This window comes from Meles meles, chromosome X, assembly GCF_922984935.1.
Source record: "Meles meles chromosome X, mMelMel3.1 paternal haplotype, whole genome shotgun sequence".
NCBI classification, from domain to species: domain Eukaryota; kingdom Metazoa; phylum Chordata; class Mammalia; order Carnivora; family Mustelidae; genus Meles; species Meles meles.
This window is the reverse complement of record NC_060087.1, coordinates 61,856,042-61,881,653: the sequence shown is the minus strand read 5'-3', so window position 1 is coordinate 61,881,653 and position 25,612 is coordinate 61,856,042. Positions and strand designations below refer to the sequence as shown.

General features: G+C 38.2%; 1 protein-coding gene across 1 annotated transcript in view; it reads right to left on the bottom strand.

Moving 5' to 3' along the window:
• Positions 1-25,612, bottom strand: part of ZDHHC15 (zinc finger DHHC-type palmitoyltransferase 15) — a 197,836-nt gene that overhangs the window by 148,508 nt on the left and 23,716 nt on the right. Inside the window, exon 2 of the mRNA XM_045995724.1 lies at positions 10,250-10,276. Coding sequence (XP_045851680.1) covers positions 10,250-10,276 — 27 coding nt within the window. The remainder of the gene's footprint in view (positions 1-10,249; positions 10,277-25,612) is intronic.

Below are 25,612 nucleotides of genomic sequence, written 5' to 3'. Positions count from 1 at the left end.
CTACCCCTATAGGTAAACCAATTTTTAATCCTCCTTTATCTTAGGAAAGTTGAGTCCTTTAACAAAGATATCAAGATACATCCAGGAAGAATCAAAATAACCTTCCTCGCACACACTGAGAACTTATAACCACTCTCCCATCTTTTTCTTCCACCAGTGTTTCTGTGTATTTGTGTTTGTCCTGATAGTATATAAATCTTATACTTGGGGTTCTTTTTGAAGAGGGTTATTTTTTTTTTTTGCTTTTATATATATATATTTTTTTCTCTTGTCATATACTTTTATCAGTCTTTTTGTTTGTCTGTTTTTCTTTATATATATCATAAATCTTACCTTGGGGCCCATTTGGGCTGAGCCTTCTCTTTTATCTTTCTTTTTTTCCTGTTTCTCTCTCTCTTTTTCTTTTTCCTTTTCTTTTCTTTTTTCCTCTTTCTTTTTTCTTTCGTTTGGGTGGGGACTCCTGATTGCTCAGAAGCTTTCCAGGGTGCACCTTGACTGCATCACGGTCAATACATCCAGTTAAATCCGTTCAGCCATCTCTCACCAAAATGACTAGGAGGAGGAATACCCAACAGAAGAAAAATAAAGAGGATGGACCTTCTGCAACAGAGCTAATGGCTACTGACATAGACAATATGTCGGAAAGGGAATTCAGGCTAACAATTATCCAGGAAATAGCTAGGTTGAAGAAAGCCATGGATGACCAAATAGAATTGATTAGGACAGAACTGAAAGTCACCAGGGATGATGTTCACAATGTTAGGGCAGAACTGAAAGTCACCAGGGATGATGGTCACAATGCTCTCAATCAGTTCCAATCTAATCTAAATTCTCTAAAACCTAGGGTAATTGAGACAGAAGATAGAATTAGTGATCTGGAGGACAAACAGATAGAGAGAAAGGACCAGGAGGAAGCCTGGAACAAACAGCTCAGAAGCCACGAAAACAGAATCAGGGAAATAAATGATGCCATGAAACGTTCCAATGTCAGAATTATTGGAATCCCTGAAGGGGAGGAGAAAGAAAGAAGTCTAGAAGATATAGTGGAACAAGTACTCCATGAAAATTTTCCCAATAACACGAATATAACCAGCGTTCATGTACTAGAGGCAGAACGGTCTCCCCCCAAGAATACAGAATCTTGAAATTCCTCGAGACACCTAATAGCAAGAATGAAGAATTATAATTGTAGGCAGGCCCTCTTAAAGGCAGCTAGGACAAAGAAGCTCCTTACGTACAGAGGAAAGCCCATCAGAATAACGTCAGACCTGCCCACAGAAACCTGGCAAGCCAGAAAGGGCTGGCAAGATATATTCAGGGCACTAAATGAGAAGAAGATGCAGCCAAGAATACTTTCTCCAGCAAGACTGACATTCAAAATGGATGAAGAGATAAAGAGTTTCCAAGACCGGCAAGGATTAAAAGAGTATGCAACCACCAAGGCGACACTGCAAGAAATATTAAAAGAGAAAAAATTACAAGAATATCATTGAACAGAAATATAGAAACAATCTACAGACAGAAAGACTTCAAAGGTAACTCGATGTCAATAAAAAACCTATCTCTCAATAATCACTCTCAATGTGAATGGCCTAAATGCGCCCATAAAACGACAAAGGGTTGCAGATTGGATAAAACGACAGACCCATCCATACGTTGTTTCCAAGAGACCCATTTTGAACTTAAGGATACACCCAGACTGAAAGTGAAGGGATGGAGAAGCATCTTTCATGCCAATGGGCCTCAAAAGAAGGCGGGGGCAGCGATTCTCATATCAGATAATTTAGATTTTAAACTAAAGACTGTAGTCAGAGACACACAAGGACACTACATAATTCTTAAAGGGACTATCCACCAAGATGATCTAACAATTGTAAATATCTATGCCCCCAAAATGGGAGCAGGCAATTACATAAGAAAACTATTACTCAAGATAGTCATATTGATATGAATACATTAATAGTAGGAGATCTTAACATGCCTCTCTCAGTAAGACAGATCATCCAAGCAGAAAATCAATAAAGAAACAAGAGCATTGAATAACCCATTGGACCAGATGGACCTCATAGATATATACAGAACATTCCACTCTAAAACAACAGAATACTCATTCTTCTCAAGTGCACATAGAACCTTCTCCAGAATAGACCACATACGGGGTCACAAATCAGGACCCAACCGATACCAAAAGACTGACATTATTCCCTGCATATTCTCAGATCACAATGCTTTGAAACTGGAGCTCACTTACAAGGAAAAGTTTGGAAGGAACTCAAATACCTGGAAGCTAAAGACCACCTTGCTTAAGAATGCTTGGATCAACCAGGAGATCAAAGAACGTAAACAATTCATGGAAACCAATGAGAATGAAGACACTTTGGTCCAAAACGTATGAGATACAGCAAAGGCAGTCCTAAGGGGGAAATACACAGCTATCCAAGACTCCCTCAAAAAAAAAGAAAAATCGAGAATACACTAGCTGTCTCTACACCTTCTTACTGGAGAATCAACTGGAGTTCTTACTGGAGAATCAACAACAAATAAAACCAACTCCACACATAAGAAGGGAAATAAACAAGATTAGAACAGAGATCAATGAGGGAGAAACTAGATATACAGTAGAACATATCAATGAAACAAGAAGCTGGTTTTTTGAAAGAACCAATAAGATCGATAAACCACTGGCCGAACTAATCCAAAAGAAAATAGAGAAAGCTCAAATTAATAAAATTATTAATGAAAAGGGAGAGATCACAATTCACACCAAGGAAGTAGAAACAATCATCAGAAATTATTATCAACAGTTATATGCGAATAAGCTAAGCAACCTAGATGAAATAGATGCATTCCTGGAAAACTATAAACTCCCAAAATTGACCACCTGAATAGACTGATACCTAGTAACGAGATTGAAGCAGTGATCAAAAACCTCCCAAAAAACAAGTGCCCAGGACCTGAAGAATTCCCTGGGGAATTCTACCAAACTTTCAAAGAAGAAATGACATCTATTCTCCTGAAGCTGTTCCAAAAAATTGAAGTAGAAGGAAAACTTCCAGACTCTTTTTATGAAGCCAACATTACACTGATCCCCAAACCAGGCAAAGACCCCACCCAAAAGGAGAATTTCAGACCAGTATCCCTGATGATTATGGATGCTAAGATTCTCAACAAGATCCTAGCAAATAGGATCCAACAGCACATTAAAAAGATTATCCACCATGACCAGGTGGGATTCATCCCTGGGTTACAAGGATGGTTCAACATTCGCAAATCAATCAATGTGATAGAACAGATCAATAAGAGAAGAGAGAAGAAACACATGGTCCTCTCAATGGATGCAGAAAAAGCATTTGACAAAATCCAGCATCCGTTCCTGATTAAAACGCTTCAAAGTATAGGGATAGAGGGAACATTCCTCAACTTCATAAAATTTATCTATGAAAGACCCAAAGCAAATATCATCCTCAATGGAAAAAAGCTCACAGCCTTCCCATTGAGATCAGGAACACGACAAGGATGCCCACTCTTACCACTCTTGTTCAACATAGTATTAGAAGTTCTAGCAACAGCAATCAGACAACAAAGAGAAATAAAAGGTATCCAAATTGGCAAGGAAGAAGTCAAACTCTCTCTCGTCGCAGATGACATGATTCTTTATATGGAAAACCCCAAAGACTCCACCCCCAAACTACTAGAACTCATACAGCAATTCAGTAACGTGGCAGGATACAAAGTCAATTTACAGAAATTAATGGTTTTCTTATACACTACAATGAAAATACAGAAAGAGAAATTAGAGAATTGATTCCATTGACTATAGCACCAAGAACCATAAGACACCTGGGAATAAACCTAACCAAAGAGGTAAAGGATCTGTACTCGAGGAACTACAGAACACTCATGAAAGAAATTGAAGAATACACAAAAAGATGGAAGACCATTCCTTCCTCTTGGATCGGAAGAATAAACATTGTTAAAATGTCTATACTGCCTTGAGCAATCTATACTTTTAATGTCATTCTGATCAAAATTCCACTGGTATTTTTCAAAAGCTGGAGCAAATAGTCCTAAAATTGGTATGGAATCAGAAGAGACCCTGAATTGCTAAGGAAATGTTGAAAAAGAAAAAGAAAACTGGCGGCGTCACGATCCCTGATTTCAAGCTTTACTACAACGCTGTGATCAACAAGACAGCATGGTACTGGCATAAAAACAGACACATAGACCAGTGGAACAGAGTGGAGAGCCCAGATATGGACCCTCAACTCTATGGTCAAATAATCTTCGACAAAACAGGAAAAAATATACAGTGGAAAAAAGACAGTCTCTTCAATAAATGGTGCTGGGAAAACTGGACAGCGATATGTAGAAGAATGAAACTCAACCATTCTCTTACACTGTATACAAAGATAACCTCGAAATGGATAAAAGACCTCAACGTGAGACAGGAATCCATCAGAATCCTAGAGGAGAACATAGGCAGTAACCTCTTCGATATCAGCCACAGCAACTTCTTTCAAGATATGTCTCCAAAGGCCAAGGAAACAAAAGCGAAAATGAACTTTTGGGACTTCATCAAGATCAAAAGCTTCTGCATAGCAAAGGAAACAGTCAACAAAACAAAAAGGCAACCCACGGAATGGGAGAAGATATTTGCAAATGATAGTACAGACAAAAGGTTGATATCCAGGATCTATAAAGAACTCCTCAAACTCAACACACACAAAACAGATAATCATATCAAAAAATGGGCAGAAGCCATGAACAGACACTTCTCCAATGAAGACATACAAATGGCTATCAGACACATGAAAAAATGTTCATCCTCACTAGCCATCAGGGAGATTCAAATTAAAACCACATTGAGATACCACCTTACACCACTTAGAATGGCCAAAATTAGAAGACAGGAGACAACGTGTGTTGTAGAGGATGTGGAGAAAGGGTACTCTCTTACACTGCTGGTGGGAATGCAAGTTGGTGCAGCCACTTTGGAGAACAGTGTGGAGATTCCTGAAGAAATTAAAAATAGAGGTTCCCAATGACCCTGCAATTGCACTACTGGGTATTTACCCCAAAGATACAGATGTAGTGAAAAGAAGGGTCATTTGTACCCCAATGGCCACAGTTGCCAAACTGTCGAAAGAACCAAGATGCCCTTCAGCAGATGAATGGATAAGGAAGATGTGCTCCATATATACAGTGGAGTATTATGCCTCCATCAGAAAGGACGAATACCCAACTTTTGTAGCAACATGGACGGGACTGGAAGAGATTATGCTGAGCGAAATAAGTCAAGCAGAGAGAGTCAAGTATCATATGGTTTCACTTATTTGCGGAGCATAACAAATAACGTGGAGGACATGGGGAGAAGTTGAGGAGAAGGGAGTTAAGGAAAATTGGAAGAGGAGGTGAACCATGAGAGACTATGGACTGTGAAACAACCTGAGGGTTTTGAAAGGGCGGGGGGGTGGGAGGTTGGGGGAGCCAGGTGGTGGGTATTAAGGAGGGCATGTATTGCATGGAGCACTGGGTGTGGTGCAAAAACAATGAATACTGTTACGCTGAAAAGAAATAAAATTTTTAAAAATGTGGGAAAAATCTTAAAAAAAAAAAGAAAAGTAAAAGATGAGTACAAGTTTACTTAAGCGTACAAACTTTGAAGTCAGACAGGTATGGGTGTGAATTCTCCTAATTACTAGGTGTATGACCTGGGATAATTTAGTTAACCTTTCTAAATTTCAGTTTCCTTCACAATAAAATTGATACAAGATTGCCTGTATCACTGCATTTATGTTAATACTGAAGGACTTAATATACATATAAAACTTAGTAGGGTACCCAACACAATAAGTGATTGTTTCCAATAATAAGATAATTGTCATTATTCTTAATATGATAGAGCGTAAGTAAAGCCCCAGCTCAACTTATCTTCAAAGTGTATTGTGGAAAATTATGTTTATATTATGTTTATGCACATACATAAAGTGATCTCTGACCTAAGGAACCATACGTGAGAAAAAGAGACAACTCCAGACTTGCTCTAAGGCTATAATAATAGTAGCAAATATTTGTTAGGCCGTAGTGTGGCTTTACTTACCACTGTTCTAAGTGTTTTGTATGTATGAACACATTAAATTTTCATAGTAACTCTATGAAATAGGTTATATTAGAATTTCTATTCCACAAATGATAAAGTAGACACAAAAAGGTTGAATAATCTTCTAAGAAGTAGTGGTACCAGGACTAGAATTTAGTGAGGATAGCTCCAGAACCCATACTTCTAACTACTGTGTTCTACTGTCTTCCCACCACTCTACTCTGTTGCCTCTATAGCCAATCCCTCTGTTAAATGATTAATACCATGAAGGCTTATTTGTCAAATACTTTATCTGCATCTATTGAAATGATCATATGGTTCTTACTCTATTATTAATGTGGTATAACACACTGACTTGCACATGATGAACCACACTTGTAACCAAGGAATAAATCCCATTTGACCATGAGGAATGATTTTTAAATATATTGTTGGATTTGGTTTGGTAGTATTTTACTGAGGACTTCTTTTTTTTTAAAGATTTTATCTATTTATTTTGACAGAGAGAGAGACAGTGAGAGGGGGAACAGAAGCAGGGGGAGTTGGAGAGGGAGAAGCAGGTTTCCCACTGAGCAGGGAGCCTGTTGTTTGGCTCGATCCCAAAACTCTGAGATCATAACCTGAGCTGAAGGCAGACACTTAATGACTGAGCCATTAAGCCACCCCTTACTAAGGAATTCTGCATCCATGTACATCAGGAGTATTGGCTTCTCGTTCTCTTTCTTTAGTGGAGTCCTTATCTGGCTTTGGTAACAGGGTGATGCATTTGAAAAAGTACAACACCCATTCATGATAAAAACACTCAACAAAGTAGGTTAAGAGAAAACATCCCTCAACATCATAAAGGCTATATGTGAAAAACCCACAACTAATATTATCCTCAATGGGGAAAAACTGACAACTTTTTCTCTCCAGTAAGGAAGAAGACAGGATGTCCACTCTCACCACTGTTATTTAACATAGTAATGGAAGGCCTAGCCACAGCAATCAGACAATGAAAAGAATTGTACTCAAACTGGCAAGGAAGAAGTAAAACTTTCACTATTTGCAGATGACATGAAGTGCTATACAGAAAACCCAAAGACTCCACCAAAAAACTGCTAGAACTGATATGTGAATTCAGGAAAGTTCCGGGATACAAAATCAACATAGAGAAACCTGTTGTATTTCTGTATAGCAATAATGAAGCAGCAGAAAGAGAAATTGAGAAAACAATTCTATTTCCAACTGCAACCAAAATAAGAAGATAACTAGGAATAAACCTAACCAAAGAGGTAAAAGAACTGTATTCTGAAAACTAGAAAACACTGATGAAAGAAATTTAAGAGGACAGAAAGAAATGGAAAGATATTCCACACTTATGAATTGGAAGAACAAGTATTATTAAAATGTCTATAGTACCCTAAACCATCTACACATTCAATGCAATCCCTACCAAAATACCACCAGCATTTTTAACAGAGCTAGAACAAACTATCCTAAAATTTGTATGGAACCACAAAAGACCCTGAATAGCCAAAGGAATGTTGAAAAAGAAAACCAAAGCTGGTGGCATCACAATTCTGGACTTCATGCTCTATTACAAAGCTGTAATCATCAAGAGAGTATGGTACTGGCACAAAAACAGATACATAGATCAATGGTACAGAATAAAGAACCCAAAAATGGACCCTCAACTCATGGTCAACTAATCTTCGGCAAAGCAGGAAAGAATATTTAATGGAAAAAAGACTCTTCAACAAATGGTGTTGGGGAACCTGGACAGCCACATGCAGCAGAATGAAACTTGACCATTCTCTCACACCATACAAAGATAAATTCGAAGTGGTTGAAAGACCTCAATGTGAGACAGGAATCCATCAAAATCCTAGAGGAAAACACAGGCAGAAACCTCTTCCACCTCAGTCGCTACAAATTCTTGCTAGACATGTTTCCAAAGGCAAGGGAAACAAAGGCGAAAATGAACTAATGGGACTTCATCAAGATAAAAACCTTTTGCAGCGCGCCTGGGTGGCTCAGTGGGTTAAGCCTCTGCCTTCGGCGCGGTCATGATCTCAGGGTCCTGGGATTGAATCCCGCATTGGGCTCTCTGCTTGGCAAGGAGCCTGCTTCCTCCTCTCTTTCTCTCTGCCTTCCTCTCTGCCTGCTTGTGTTCTCTCTCTGTCAAATAAATTAATAAAATCTTTTTTAAAAAAAAACCTTTTGCATACCAAAGGAAACAGTTGACAAAACCAAAAGACAACCCACAGAATGGGAGAAGATACTTGCAAATGACATATCAGATAAAGGGCTGGTATCCAAAACATATAAAGAACTTATACAGCTCAACACCCCAAAAATATATGATCCAATTAAGAAATGGGCAGAAGTCATTCACAGACATTTTTCCAACGAAGACATCCAGATGGTCCAAAGACATATGAAAAGATGCTCATCATCACTTATCATCAGGGAAATGCAAATCAAAACTACAATGAAGTATCACCTCACATCTGCAGAATGGTTAAAACCAAAATCACAAGAAACAACAAGTGTTGGTGAGGGTATGGAAAAAGGGGAACCCTCTTGCATTGTTGGTGAGAATGCAAACTTGTACAGCCAATATTATGGAAAATATTATGGGGATTCCTCAAAAAATTAAAATAGAACTACTCTATGATGTAGTAATTGCACAACTGTGTACTTACCTCAAAAATACAAAACAGTAATTGAAAGGGATACAAGCACCTATATATTTATTGCAGCATTGTTCAAAATGGGCAAAATTAGAAGCAGCCCAAGTGTACCTTGATGGATGAAGAAAATGTGGTAAATATACACAATCAAATATTACTCAGCTCCAGAAAATTAAATCTTGAAATTTGCAACAAAATGGATGGAGGTAGAGAGCACAATGCTAAGTGAAGTAAGTTGGTCAGAGAAGGACAAATACCATATGATTTCATTTACATGGAATTTAAGAAACAAAAACAAAACAAGCACAGGAAAAAAAGATGTAGAGAGACAAACCAAAAAACAGATTCTTAACTATAGAGAACAAACTAGTGGTTACCAGAGGGAAGTTAGTTTGGGAGATGGTGAAAGAGGCGATGGTGAATAATGAGTACACTTATGATGAGCACCTGGTAATGCATAGAATTGTGAATCACTATATCATACATCTGAAATTAATGTAATACTCTATGTTAAGTATACTTCATTTAGATAAAAAAACAAATAAAAATGCATAATATAAACATTATGTAATTATGTAATTATGTAATTACAAGTTATTACAAACATTATGTAATTACAAGTTAATCCCATGAAGTGAGAATTAAAATTTATTTTATTTTTTTTAATTTTTTTTAATTTTTTTATTATTATTATTTTTTTATTTGACAGAGAGAGAAATCACAACCTGTAGAGAGGCAGGTAGAGAGAGAGAAGAAGAAGCAGGCTCCCTGCCGAGCAAAGAGCCCGATGCGGAGCTCGATCCCAGGACCCTGGGATCATGACCTGAGCCGAAGGCAGAGGCTTTAACCCACTGAGCCACCCAGGCGCCCCCATGAAGTGAGAATTAAAAGTGGCTATATAAATACTTATGGTTATGCCTGAATAAAGAACATGAGGTTATGTTTGTTAAGACTCAGGCTTAGTTTACATATTTTTAATGGAAAATTCCTCAGTCTCTTCACAGTGGTAGTATAAATTGCAGATTAAGACAGATAGGGGTGAAGAATGGAGAATATGTAAATATACTGCAACTGTGATGGTGAAGGACTTATCCTTTTAAATTTCCTTGTGGGACCCTTATTCCACACCTTTAAGAAGGAATGAATTGCCCAGGAAAGCAAGGTACCTAGGACAATAGTGATGAAGCAGGAGCCTAGGGTCACTATGGCCAACAACATGGTTACCTATGTCTTTATAATAAATACTGGTAACTTCCAATTCCTGTCCTACAGTGAAAGGGGTCACTGAAAATATGTTCTGCTTTATCTCTGGGTACGCTCCAGGTATGCCTCCTGAAAAAAATGTTATCCTAAATTTTCCACTCAGTTCAATATTTCTGGGAAAGTTGCTCAATTTATAGTCTTTTAGGTAATTCACTTTTATATAGAAAGAGGGATACAACTCTGACCAATACAATTTACAACATTATCTTACCTTTTTCTGCTGGGCTCAATACAGTCACTGTGAAAAGAAAAGAGAAAGGTCAAAATTAGTGATATTTAAAAACAATTTTTTTATTCATTTTTTAAGATGTATTTATTTATTTGAGAGAGAGAGGGAGAGAGAGAAAGGGAAAGGGCAAAGGGAGAGACAGAGTCTTAAGCAGACTCCAGGCTAAGCATGGAGCCTGATGCAGGGCTTGATCTCACAATCCTGAGATCACGACCTGAGCCAAAACCAAGAGTCAAATGCTTAACCACTGCACCACCCAGGTGCCTCCAAGCATCATTTTTCTAGTCCATCTTTCCATAGCATCATTTTTGAGCTATGTATTCAGTGGAATAACACTTTAGGAAAACAACCAGCCTGCTAAGATGAGGGAAAGCAAGCATGATTAAATTCCATCCTTTGCTATCTTTCTTCATCTTAAATTTGAGTTAATTAAGAATTTGAACTCATTCAATGAATATAGATATAACCAGATTTTTAAAAATTCTATCAATCGGAAAATCTTGAGCTATTTAAGAGCTTAAAAGCCAATCAATTAGGAGATGACCATTCATTTTCTCAAAGTAGTCACTGGAGAACATCTTTAAATACCAAGCTTCTCTTATATATTTAGAGTTAATTTAGTGTGGAGGTTGCATGCCAGATCTGAGGTCAAACTGCCTGGGTTAAAAACCCAGTTGCACTATTTTGTGACCTTCGGCAGGTTCCTTAACTTCCCTAATAGTACCTACCTTACAAGGTTACTTGAGATTCAAATGAATTAATGCATGTAACTGCTGTTTAACATACTACCTAGTGCAAGGCAAGGATAAAATAAATATTAACACTTCCTATTATATTTGAACTGTGATTTTGTAGAGTATCAGAACTGGAAGAAACTTTAGCAACTACCTGGCTTATCTGTCTCATCTTTCAGATCGGAAAAAAAGGACTAGAGTTGAATCAAATAATTTGTCCAAGGTCACAGAGCAAATTAATGGTAGAGCTGGGACTAGATTCCAGCCTCCAAGGCTTTTTGAATGAACTGTATCTATATCTTCTCCAATCATTCTTTACTGCCTTATGTGATATATACATAATTTTTGCTCAGAATGTCATTTGAGCAAAGTGAGGCCTGTCTTTAGTCACCACCATCTGTGAGCATTTATACTAAGTGTTAAGGCAAAGTGAAACTATAAGGCATGGCTTTCAGTCTTGAGAAATTATTCAATTAAGATGGTTTTCAGGGGAGCTGGGGTGGATCACTTGGTTAAGCATCTGATTCTTGATTTTGGATCAGGTCATGATCTCAGCATCCTGGGATCCTGCCCTGAATTGAGCTTTGCACTGGGTGTAGAGAGCCTGTTTGGGATTATCTCTCTGTCTCTTCCTCTGCCCCTCCCCCACCACTTGCATGTGCACTCTCTTTAGAAGAGAAAAAAATTTTTTAATTAAAAAAACACATGGTTTTGGGGCGCCTGGGTGGCTCAGTGGGTTAAGCCGCTGCCTTCGGCTCAGGTCATGATCTCAGGGTCCTGGGATCGAGTCCCACATCAGGCTCTCTGCTCAACAGGGGGCCTGCTTCCCTCTCTCTCTCTGCCTGCCTCTCTGCCTACTTGTGATCTCTTTCTGTCAAGTAAATAAATAAAAGCTTTAAAAAAAAACACATGGTTTTCATACACAAAAATAAACACTTATGGTCAGAAAAAATGGGGGAAAAATCCAAACAGAGAGCAATACTATATTCTAGGGGCTATTTCCTCAAGTCATTCATCAGTTATCCTTCCTCTTTCTCTTCATTTCCAGGTCTACTTTTGTTGAGTCTTAAAATTTATCCTTTTAATAATCATTTGAATGAACTTTTTTTTTTCCATTTTATTTATTTTTTCAGCGTAACAGTATTCATTCTTTTTGCACAACACCCAGTGCTCCATGCAAAACATGCCCTCCCCGTTACCCACCACCTGTTCCCCCAACCTTCCACCCCTGACCCTTCAAAACCCTCAGGTTGCCCCAACCTCCCACCCCTGACCCTTCAAAACCCTCAGGTTGTTTTTCATGAACTTTGTTAAAACTACTCTATTTGGGGATAAAAGACCTCAGTGTGAGACAGGAATCCATCAAAATCCTTGAGGAGAACACAGGCATCAACCTCTTTAACTTCAGCTGCAGCAACTTTTTCTTAGAAACCACCAAAGGCAAGAGAAGCAAGGACAAAAATGAACTCTTGGGACTTCATCAAGATCAAAAGCTTTTGCACAGCAAAGGAAACAGTCAACAAAACCAAAAGACAACTGACAGAATGGGAGAAGACATTTGCAAATGACATATCAGATAAAGGGCTAGTATCCAAAATCTATAAAGATCTTATCAAACTCAATATCCAAGGAAAAAACAATCCAATCAAGAAATGGGTAGAAGATATGAACAGACATTTCTGCAAAGAGGACACCAAATGGCCAACAGACACATGAAAAAGTGCTCAACATCACTTGGCATCAGGGAAAGGCAAATGAAAACCACAGTGAGATACCACCTCACACCACTCAGAATGGCTAAAATTAACAAGTCAGGAAATGACATGTGTTGGTGAGGATGCGGAGAAAGGGGAACCTTCCTACACTGTTGGTAGGAATGCAAGGTGGTGCAGCCACTCTGGAAAACAGTATGGACGTTCCTCAAAAAATTGAAAATAGAGCTACCGTATGACCCAGCAATTTTGCCCTACTGGGTATTTACCCTAAAGATACAAATGTAGTGATCTGAAGGCACACCTGCACACTAATGTTTATAGAAGCAATGTCCACAAGAGCCACACTATGGAAAGAGCCTAGAGGTCCATTAATACATGAATGGATAAAGAAGATGTGATATATATACACAATGGAATATTATGCAGCCATCAAAAATTTGAAATCTTGCCATTTGCAATGTGGCTGGAACTAGAAGCTATTATGCTAAGCAAAATAATTCAGTCAGAGAAAGACAATTATCATATGATCTCACTGATATGTGGAATTTGAGAAACAAGAGGGGAAGGGAGGGAAAAATGAAATAAGAAAAAACCAGAGAGGGAGACAAACCATAAGAAACTCTTAATCTTAGGAAACAAACCGAGGGTTGCTGGAGGGAAGGGGGTTGGGAGGGATGGGGTGGCTGGGTGATGGACACTGGAGAGGGTATGTGCTATGGTGAGTGCTGTGAATTGTGTAAGACTAATGAATCCCAGACCTGTAACCCTGAAACAAATAATGCATTATATGTCATTTTAAAAAACTATTCTATTCTGTTAGTGCAAAAATATGACCAGGTAATGTCCTCTTTTTTATAATATACCTGCCTAGAGATGGATACTAACTTTTTATCCCTTTCCAGTTTAAAAAATCCTGGTTAAGAATGATTGAAAGAAGCACATGCTCTACTTTGACAATGCAAATGGAAATGGAAACAAGAAGCCTTGTTGGATCAACCTAGGATGCATGATTTTGCACAGACATGTTGCATGACTGAATCAGCTTAACTAGGCTCTGAACTGGGTTAATAACATATCCTTAAAATGGAGTGGGGGAGAGCAGAGCTGCTTGCAGACCAATCTTAAAGAGTGGTTGACAAACTGCTGTTTCGTATATCGCTTTCAATCTCTATGGCTGATCACTGGTAAGTGAAAAGTGAAGGTCCTAACTACCATTTGCTTGACCACTTGCTGTAGTACTTGTCGGTGAGGGAAGGCAATCATTCAGCACTTTGAAGATGTTGGAACAAGACAATGTGTATACAGAAAAATGAGTGGAAACCAGTGAAGTTTCCAGGTGGAGAACAGCTTTCTTTAAGTAATTTTATGTCTGTCATGGTGCAAGTGGGATTGGTTCATACAATCAAGAACAGTGGCCAGAAATAGAATCAATGGTTAAAAGCTACAGGTCAACACATTTTAGTTCAATATAAGAAAAAAAAATCATGATTCTGATGATGACGATAACAGTGATGACTGACAATAATGGATTGGCAGCATTGGAAAGGACTGAGTTTCCCATTACACACACTTCGAAATGTTGTAGAGGACATTTACATATTAGTTAGACAGTGGACTTGACTTTTAAAGTTTGTTATATTCCTAGAATCTGTAAGGATTCAATAAACCTAAGGGAAAAAATATTTTCTTGCAAAATTCCCTGCTGGAAGTTACATACTTCTGAAGAAAAAAATAAGGGCCTTTATTATAAAATACTGGGCACTTATCTTGGAAGTTCTGCCTTTCCTCTAGTGATCTTTGTAATATTGCCTTTTTCACTATTAAAGGAAGAGACTAAGAATACGTCAGTCATATTTAAAATGAAAATATTATTGCTTGTGATGTTTAATATTATGTGTCAACTTGACTAGGCTAAGGGATGCCCAGATAGCTGATAGAACATTATTTCTGGGTGTGTCAGTGAGGGTATTTCTGGAATAGATTAGCATTTAAAGCAGCAGACAGTAAAGATTACCCTCACCAATTTGGCATGAGCATCATTCAATCCTTTGAGGGCCTGAACAGAACAAAATTGTAGAAGTAAGGCAAATTTGTTGTCTGAATGACCTCAAACCTCTATCTTCTTTTGTAATCAGACATTGGTATTCCTGGTTCTCAGGCCTTTGGACTTGGACTAAAACTTACACCATTGGTTCCCCCTGGTTCTCAGGCCTTCAGCTTTGTAGTGAAATTACACCACTGGCTTTCCTGGGCCTCCAGCTTTCAGAAGGTAGATCATGGGACTTAACCTTAGTAATCATATAAGCTAAGCCTTTGTAATAAATCCCTTTCTATATCATTATACATATTTTATTGGTCTTGTTTCTTTGAAGAACTCTAATAGAATGCTATAACATGGATGAAACTCAAAAATATGTACAGTGAAGAAGCCAGATAAAGAAGACTGTATATATTGTACAATTCCATTTGTACAACTGCCTAGAAAAGGTAAGTTTTAGAAAGAGAAAACAATGAAATCTTGCCATTTGCGAAGATGTGGATGGAACTAGAGGGTTTTATGCTTAGTGAAATAAGTCAATCAGAGAAAGACAACTGTCATATGATCTCCCTGATATGAGGAAGTGGAGATGCAATGTGGGGGGTAGGAAAAGAATAAATGAAACAAGATGGGATCAGGAGGGAGACAAACCATAAGAGACTCAATCTCACAAAACAAACTCAGGGTGGCCCGGGGGACAGGGTTCGGGAGAGGGTGATGGAGTTATGGACATTGGGGAGGGTATGTGCTATGGTGAGTGCTATGAAGTGTGTAAAACCTGGCAATTCACAGACCTGTACCCCTGGGGCTAATAATACATTATGTGTTTATTAAAAAATTTAAAAATTAAAAAAAAAAAAAGAGAAAGCAAATCAGTAGTTGCCTAGGGCTGAAAAAGTGAGGTACTGCAAATGGGCATGAAGAAACTTTGGGGAGGTGATAGAAATGTTTTATAACTATACCAGGTGATGGTTATACAACACTATACATTTATGAAAATCACTGAACTACATACCTGCAATGGGTGGGTTTTATGGCATGTAGTCTATCCTTTAATAAAGCTGTTTAAGAATAATAAATAAAATGAAAATGTTACAAAAATCATTATAAAATTTTACAAAATTAATCTTTTATCATGAATCTCTTGGATAAGTGTACACTTAGTCATTCTAGGGGTAAGTTGCTATGCATGACTGTATAGTGATGTGGTGATATATGTAATTATATACCTGCTTTTTTCCTTCAAATTTTAGCTCACTACTGGGAAGTATTTGGAATTATCAAATAAATTTTTGTACTGTTCTCCTTTTTTCTTTCACCTAATTACTGGTTCTTTGCAACTAGGTGTGGAGAGAAGGTATGGAAATGTGGAGTACATGTAAGGACAGTTCATCACAGATAATTAGTATTAAAAACAAAGCATACCTCATAACTTCCTTTCAGTAGATGCATATTATAGGGTTCCCAAAATGGGAATGTTAGAGTAATCCTAATTTGAGGCTAGATGGAGATAGTCAGCAAACATAGCAGGAAGGACATGGAAGAAATTCCACAATGGTGATGACCAATAAAAATATAATACAAGCCACATAGTTTATTGTTCTAACAAGAACATTTCAAACATTGAAAAAAACCAAGTGAAGTTAACTTTAATATTTTATTTAGTCCAATATATCAAAAACATCATTTCAACATGTTATGCACATAAAAGCATTAACATTTTACATTCAAACTTTTGAAAGCTGGGGTATACATTATACTTCAGCACATCTTAATTCAGATGCCATTTTCAAGTGTTTAATAGCCACATGTGGCTAGTACCTTCCAAATTAGATAGTAAAGCTCAAAAGGACTTGTAAAAGAAAAGTGGGAAGGTTGAAAATTGAGTCTATTGAGATGAATGTTCACTCACAATATGAAGTTCTCTTTTACTTAATGACTCATTTGGGAGGTGAGTTTATTGTAGTGATGTATGACATTTACTTTGGCATGTACTAATAATGTGGCTCTGCCACTTACTTGTTCTGTGGCCCTCAAAAAATTATTTAATCTCTCTGGGCCTCAGTTTCCTCACCTGTAAAATGAAGATAAAATTATATATGTTATAAGGTTGTTATAGGAAGTAAATGACAAAATATGTGTAAAGTACTTGGATGTCTGGTATATAATAAGTACTTAATTATTGTCAGCTCTTTATTATTTTTCTGAGAAAGATAACCCTTTCAGTAAAGCTAGGTTTCAGAATAGTTTAGGATTAAAAAAAAGTCTTATTTAAAAATATTGTTTATTATACCAATCCCAGAGTTTCAAATTATGGTTTTAAAATAATGTATTCAATGTCAAAGTGAATATATTTGATACCTACTTTTTCCATTTCATGTTTCTTAGACTTTAGACAGAGAAAAGAATTTAAAATGTAGAACCTAGACATATTTCTCATGTTCTGCTTGTTGAGAGCAAGCGAGTCACACCAGATTTCTTTTACTCCTCAGAAAAAGTTATTCATACCAGCCATCCTTTTACTTGGTTAGGCAGCTATCTTCAAATTTGGATAATTTCAATACCCACATAGGGAACTAAGAAAAATATAGATTATAGGGTCCTCTTCATACAACAAATCTCTGTGTGAAGTTACAGGAATTTGTACTTTAAAAATTCAATAGGTGATTCTGATTATCAGCTAGGTATAAGAACTATTGGAGTTATTTTAAATGTTTGGTTTGTTATCTTAGTAGTCAGGTGTGATATATTTAACTGTTTTGCATGTGGGAGACTTACAAAACTATTTTAGATATGAAAATACCATTATTGGGGCGCCTGGGTGGCTCAGTGGGTTAAGCCGCTGCCTTCGGCTCAGGTCATGATCTCAGGGTCCTGGGATCGAGTCCCGCATTGGGCTCTCTGCTCAGCAGGGAGCCTGCTTCCCTCTCTCTCTCTCTCTCTGCCTGCCTCTCTGCCTACTTGTGATCTCTCTCTGTCAAATAAATAAATAAAATCTTTAAAAAAAAAAAAAGAAAGAAAATACCATTTTTGACATAGGCATTCACACAGGCTTAAATGGGTAACTTTTACTTATTCAGAAACGTGGTTTCCAGGAAATATTCTTTCTGGGTTTTTTGCCTTATTTGCCTTATTTTTTCATTTCCTTTGAATCTTTTTGAAGGATTTCTAGCTTCTGAGGAGAATTATTTCCTGGATCTTTTTAGATCTCAAAATGGTCACTGTTGGTCACTAAAAATGGTAGAGTAGGGAATTCCAGGGTTTTCTATTTCATCAAGAAGTTATAAATGAAGTGGCAAAGACTGTTAGAATGTTTTTACAGAATTCTGTAATTTAATAAAAAAATGTACAACAATCAAGAGGGTACAGTTAGTGAAGAAAGGAGTTGTTGCTTTTTGGTAAGGGAATGTTGTGGCATTTTAAATTTTCTCTTACCATTCTTCACATCCAAGATCAGAAGGGGCTGTGAGAATATCCTGGTGTGGTTTCACAAATGCCAGAAGTAGCAATACAGACCTTATTATCAAAGAATTGTGGTTGTGAGTCTTGATGGTCTTACAGCTCCTTCAAAGACCAAAACAAAGGCCTCCCTGTATATCTGACTCAGTGCATTCCTAGGTCTGAGGCACCTTCTTGGGTGGCCTCTGATGAAAGCATTTATAGGCAGCTTGGGGCAAAAGACAACACTTGAGACAGGCAACTAACAGAATAAAAAGGATGGGAATGAAGAGATCAACAAAACGGGTAGGAGAATATGTGTTTAAAAGCTACTCTGTGTACCATGGAATTAAGAAGGGTACACACATGCAGGGTGGAATGCATGCTCAGAAAAGGCCAGAGACGACCTTAAGCTTTCACTTCTAACTGGCCCTCAGGCATTTAAAAAGTAGGGAAAGACTAAAGCAAAGTTGTAAACTGGATGGAAAGAGTAGAAAGAGTAAAGGACTGCACCAACACAGAGCTAATCTGCAAAGGCTGGGAAAGTATATTTTTCTTCTTCTCTATTTCTCACTCCAGACACTCATGAAGCCTTTACCAAACAACTGACTTATGACAAGGTTAAGAAACAAAGACTTTAGAGACCACATATAACAAAGAAAACATTCTTTAATCTAGAAAAATCACTAAAGAAGCAAACAAAACCAACTTACAACAGGTAGCAAAAACAAACCCTAAAGAGATAGAGAATCTAATTTCTAGAGTTCTACTTTATAATATTCTAAATATATGTTTTTCAACAACAAAAAATTACAGGGCAGGGGGGCCTGGGTGGCTCAGTCTTTAAGCGTCTGCCTTCAGCTCAGGTCATGATCCCAGGGTCCTGGGATCGAGCCCCTCTTGGGCTCCCTGCTCAGCCTGTTTCTCCTTCTCCCACACCCACTGCTTACGTTCCCTCTCTTGCTGTGTCTCTCACTGTCAAATAAATAAATAACATCTTTTTTAAAATTACAAGGCATACAAAGAAACAAAACAGTATAGCTTATTAATGGGAAAAAAATTAATAGAAACTGTTCAGGAAGCCCAGCCAATAATTTACCAGACAAAGACTTTAAATGCACTGTCTTAAAGATGCTCAAAGAGCTAGAAGAAACTGTGTATTATAACTGTCCCTCAGAATAATGTACTGCTTAAAATATAACCTATGAGAAATTATACGAGCTACTAAGATGCTCAGGTATAGCCTTAAGAAAAACATGCACTGGCAACAGGCCTCTGGGGGACAGAACAGTATGCATCCTTGAAGTCAACCAGTTGGGGATGCCCGGCTTGCTCAGGCCGGAATGCCACCTGCTTCATTTTTCCATTAGCTCCCCTTCCCCTGAGAGCATCAGCAGTTAGTCAGACAATCCTTTAGTTTGGGCTTGCCCACTATAGGTCATGTGCTATGTGACCAGACATATTTTGCCTTTCTTCTAACATATCTACAAGACTCATGGTCAATGTGCAATCTACTACAGCTTCTTTGCTGGTTGTTACTCACTTTCTAATAAATGTGAGACTGAGAAGTTGTTCGGGGTGACAGTCTTTATTCTACTGTCACTCCCTGCTCCCATTCTCTTGCAGCTGACTTGTTTGTGCCTCATTCTTCTCCCCTGGGCTGTCAGGAGGTGGCAGCATATAAAAAAAATAAAAGGATCAGAAGAATGAAAATAGTATATATAAATGAAGAGATACAAAACAGAGAAAGGAACCAAATAGATAATCTGGGGATGAAAAGGAGAATCATGAACGGAAAAATGTACTAGAGGAATCCAACAGCACATCTGAGCAGGCAAAAGAAGGAACTGGTGAATATGAAGACAGGTTGACTTAAATTATTCAGTCTGAAGAGCAAATTGAGAAAGTGACAGAAAAATGAACAAAGCCCATGAGACTTGTAGTGCACTAACAAATAAAATATCATATGCACAATGGGAGTTCAGAAAGAGAGCAGAAAAAGGGCGAACAAAGAATTTTTGAAGAAATCATGACTGAAAACTCCACAAATTTGTTAAAAGACATGAATCTAAACATCCAGGAAGCTCAATAAACTACACATGGCATAAACTAAAGGATATCCACAATCAGACACATTATATTCAAACGGACAAAACCAAAGACAAATGAAACATCTTAAAAGCAGGAAAAAATAGGGGTGCCTGGGTGGCTCAGTGGGTTAAAGCCTCTGCCTTTGGCTCAGGTCATGGCCTCACGGTCCTGGGATCGAGCCCCGCATCGGGCTCTCGGCTCAGCAGGAAGCCTGATTCCCCCCTCTCTCTGCCTGACTCTCTGCATACTTGTGATCTCCTGTCAAATAAATAAATAAAATCTTCAAAAAGAGGCAGGAAAAAATAAGCAACTTCACATGTAAGAATAAGATTACCATCTGATTTCTCCTTGGAAACAATGGAGGCCAGAAGGGAGTAAGATGCCATATTTAAAGTATTGAAAGAGGGGGAGGAGTCAAGATGGTGGAGAAGTAGCAGGCTGAGACGACATCAGGTAGCAGGAGTTTGATAGAGTATCAAACCATTGTGAACACCTAAATATCCAACAGGAGACTGAAGAGAAGAAGAGTAACAATTCTAGAAACAGAAAATCAACCACTTTCTGAAAGGTAGGACTGGTGGAGAAGTGAATCCAACATGACGGGAAGATAGAGCGCAGGGGGAGGGGCCAGCTCCCGGCAAGCAGTGGAACAACAGAGCACAAAATCAGGACTTTTATTTTTTTTATTTTTTTAATATTTTATTTATTTATTTGATAGAGATCACAAGTAGGCAGAGAGGCAGACAGAGAGAGAGGAGGAAGCAGGCTCCCTGCTGAGCAGAGAGCCCGACGCGGGGCTCGATCCCAGGACTCTGGGATCATGACCCGAGCCGAAGGTAGAGGCTTTAACCCACTGAGCCACCCAGGTGCCCCCAAAATCAGGACTTTTAAAAGTCTGCTCCACAGAGGGACATCACTCCAGAGGCTAAACCGGGGTGAAGCCCATGTAGGGTCACAGAAGGATCGGGTGTGTCTGAGTGTCGCAGAGGTTGCAGGTATTACAGCGGGGAAGCTGGCTAGAGAGACAGAGCCAAGGAGTGAGCTCTCAACTCAGGGTTACCTTGAACCGTAATCCGTGGTGCAGGCCACTGCTCTGTGAGTGGGGTCCCCAAAAGATCCAGGGAGACACCCCCTGGAAGAGCTCAGGGATCTATGCAGTTCAGAGACTGCAGGCTGAGCTGTATGCCAGAGACAGAGACGCTTGGTCAGAGGCTGGGTGAGCCCGGAGCGCGGCCAGAGGCCAGGGAGATGGGAGTGATTGAGTGCTTTTCTCTGAGAGCGCAATGAGGAGTGGGCCCTGAGCTCTCGGCTCCTACGGGCCAGAGATTGGGAGGCCGCCATTTTCATTCCCATCTTCCGGAAAGCGTTCAGGAAACAAAAGCTCCTGAAAGCCAACCCAAGGGGATTACTTAGCCTGGCCCCTCATAAGGGTGGTGTAATTCCACCTCAGGCAAAGACACTTGAGAATCACTACAACAGGAGTCTCTCCCAGATCAACAAGAAATCCAGCCAAAACCAAGCTCACATACCAAGGAGAACAGCAGAATTCCAGAGGAAGAGAAAGCAAACCATGGAATTCATGGCTTTCTCCCCATGATTCTTTAGTCTTGCAGTTAATTAATTTTTTAAATTTTATTTCTTTTCTTCTGCTAAATTTTTTTAAACTTTTAAACTTTCCTCTTTTAACATTTTTTAACTAGTTTATCTTAACAATACCTTCCATAAAAAAATAATAATCTTTTTTGAACCTTCATTCTTATAGTCATATTTGATCCTTCATTGTATCTAACTTTATTTTTTGTATACACATAGGGTTTTTACATCTAAAAAATTTGGGGTACAACTTGGTTTAATAGATCAAAGTATACCCTAAATCTAGCTCTGGGCTTGTTCTAGTCTCCAGCCCAAGCAAATTCTCTCCACTTTCTTTTTCTTTATTCTCCCAACCAACTTACTTTATCAACTATTTTTTTAGAAATTAAAAACAAATTTTTTTCATCTTTATATGCATATTCCATACCTTCATTGTGTTTACCCTTATATATGTTTTTCATACTTTAAAATTTTGAGAGGTAGTTTCTTCTAAAAGAACAAAATATTCCCAAAATTAAGTGGGTGACCCTGTTCTAGTCACTAGTCTAATATACAAATATATTGTATGTTTTTATTTTTCTTTACTTCTTTTCTTTTTTTAGTTGCTTTTTTTTCCTGAACTTCTTTTTATGCACTTTCTCTCCCCGCCGCGCCCCCCACGATTTGGGGTCTCTTCTGATTTGGTTAAAGCACATTTTCCTGGGGTATTTGCCACCCTTTTAGTATTTTATTTGCTCCTTCACATATTCTTATCTGGACAAAATGACAAGGTGGAAAAACTCACCACAAAAAAAAAAGGAACAAGAGGCAGTACCGAAGGCTAGGGACCTAATCAATACAGGCATTGGTAATATGTCAGACCTAGAGTTCAGAATGATGATTCTCAAGGTTCTAGCTGTGCTCAAAAAAGTCATGGAAGATATTAGAGAAACCTCTCTGGAGAGACAAAAGCCCTTTCTGGAGAAATAAAAGAACTAAAATCTAACCAAGTTGAAATTAAAAAAGCTATTAATGAGGTGCAATAAAAAATGGGGGCTCTTACGGCTAGGATAAATGAGGCAGAAGAAAGAATTAGTGATATAGAAGACCAAATGACAGAGAATAAAGAAGCTGAGCAAAAGAGGGACAAACAACTACTGGACCACGAGAGGAGATCGAGAGATAAGTGACACCATAAGTCAAAACAACATTAGAATAATTGGGATTCTAGAAGAAGAAAGAGAGAGGGGAGCAGAAGGTATATTCGAGAGAATTATTGCAGAGAATGTCCCTAATATGGCAAATGGAAGAATCATCAAAATCCAGGAGGTAGACAACCCCCCTCAAAATCAGTAGGAATAGGTCCACACCCTGTCACCTAATAGTAAAATTTACAAGTCTTAGCGACAAAGAGAAAATCCTGAAAGCAGCTCCGGAAAAGAAGTCTATAACATACAATGGTAAAAATATTACATTGGCAGTGGGCTTATCCACAGACACCTGACAGACCAGAAAGAACTGGCATGATATATTCAGAGCACTAAGTGAGAAAAACATGCAGCCAAGAATACTATATCCAGCTAGGCCATCATTGAAAATAGAAGGAGAAATAAAAAACTTCCAGGACAAACAAAAACGGGAAGAATTTGCAAACACCAAATCAGCTCTACAGGAAATATTGAAAGGGGTCCTCTAAGCAAAGAGAGAGCCTAAAAGTAGTAGATCAGAAAGGTACAGAGACAATATACAGAACAGTCACCTTACAGGCAATACAATGGCATTAAATTCATATCTCTCAGTAGTTACCCTGAATGTAAACTGGCTAAATGCCCCAATCAAATGACACAGGGTATCAGAATGGATAAAAAAAATCAATATCCTGCCTACAAGAAACTCATTTTAGACCTGAAGACATCTCCAGATTTAAAGTGAGGAGGTGGAAAACAATTTACCGTGCTATTGGACATCAGAAGAAAGCTGGGGTGGCAATCCTTATGTCAGATAAATAAGATTTTAAGCTAAAGAATGTAATAAGAGATGAGGAAGGACACTATATCATACTCAAAGGGTCTGTCCAACAAGAAGATCTAACAATTTTAAATATCTATGCCCCTAACGTGGGAACAGCCAACCATATCAACCAATTAATAACAAAATCAAAGAAACACATTGACAATAATATAATAATAGTAGGGGACTTTAACACCACCCTCACTGAAATGGACAGATCATCGAAGCAAAAGATCAACAAGGAAATAAAGGCCTTAAATGACACACTGGACCAGATGGACATCACAGATATATTCAGAACATTCCATCCCAAAGCAATAGAATACACATTCTTCTCTAGTGCACATGGAACCTTCTCCAGAATAGATCACATCCTGGGTCATAAATCAGGTCTCAACCGGTACCAAAAGATTGGGATCATTCCCTGCACATTTTCAGACCACAATGCTCTGAAGCTAGAAATCAATCACAACAAGAAATTTAGAAAGAACCCAAATACATGGAGACAAAAGAGCATCCTTCTACCGAATGAATGCTTCAACCAGGAAATTAAAGAAGAACTAAAAAAATTCTTGGAAGCAAATGATAATGAAAACACAATGGTTCAAAATCCGTGAGACACAGCAAAGGCAGTCCTGAGAGGAAAATATATAGCGATACAAGCATTTCTCAAGAAACAAGGTCTCAAATACACAGCCTAATCCTACACCTAAAGAAGCTGGAGAAAGAACAAGAAAGAAAGCCTAAACCCAGCAGAATAAGACAAACCATAAAGATCAGAGCAGAAATCAATGAAACAGAAAGCAAAAGAACAATAGAACAAATCAACGAAACTAGGAGCTGGTTCTTTGAAAGAATTAATAAGATTGATAAACTCCTGGCCAGACTTATCAAAAAGAAAAGAGAAAGTACCCAAATAAATAAAATCATGAATGAAAGAGGAGAGATCACAACCAACACCAAAGAAATACAAACAATTATAAGAACACACTATGAGCAACTCTACGCCAACAAATTTGACAATCTGGAAGAAATGGATGCATTCCTAGAGACATATAAACTACCACAACTGAACCAGGAAGAAATAGAAAACCTGAACAGACCTGTAACCAGTAAGGAGATTGAAGCAGTCATCAGAAATCTCCAAACAAACAGAAGCACAGGGCCAGACAGCTTCCCAGGGGAATTCTATCAAACGTTTAAAGAAGAATTAATTCCTATTCTCCTGAAACTGTTCCAAAAATAGAAATGGAAGGAAAACTTCCAAACTCATTTTATGAGGCCAGCATCACCCTGATCCCAAAACGAGACAAGAATCCTATCAAAAAAGAGAATTATAGACCAATATCCTTGATGAACACAAATGTGAAAATTCTCATGAAAATACTAGCCAATAGAATCCAACAGTACATTAAAAGGATTATTAACCATGACCAAGTGGGATTTATTCCAGGGCTGCAAGGTTGATTCAACATCCACAAATCAATCAATGTGACACAATACATTAATAAAAGAAAGATCAAGAACCATATGATACTCTCAATACATGCTAAAAAAGCATTTGAATAAGTACAGCATCCCTTCCTGATCAAAACTCTTCAAAGTGTAGGGATAGAGGGCACATACCTCAATATTATCAAAGCCATCTATGAAAAACCCACCGCAAATATCATTCTCAATGGAGAAAAACTGAAAGCTTTTCCGCTAAGGTCAGGAACACGGCAGGGATGTCCATTATCATGACTGC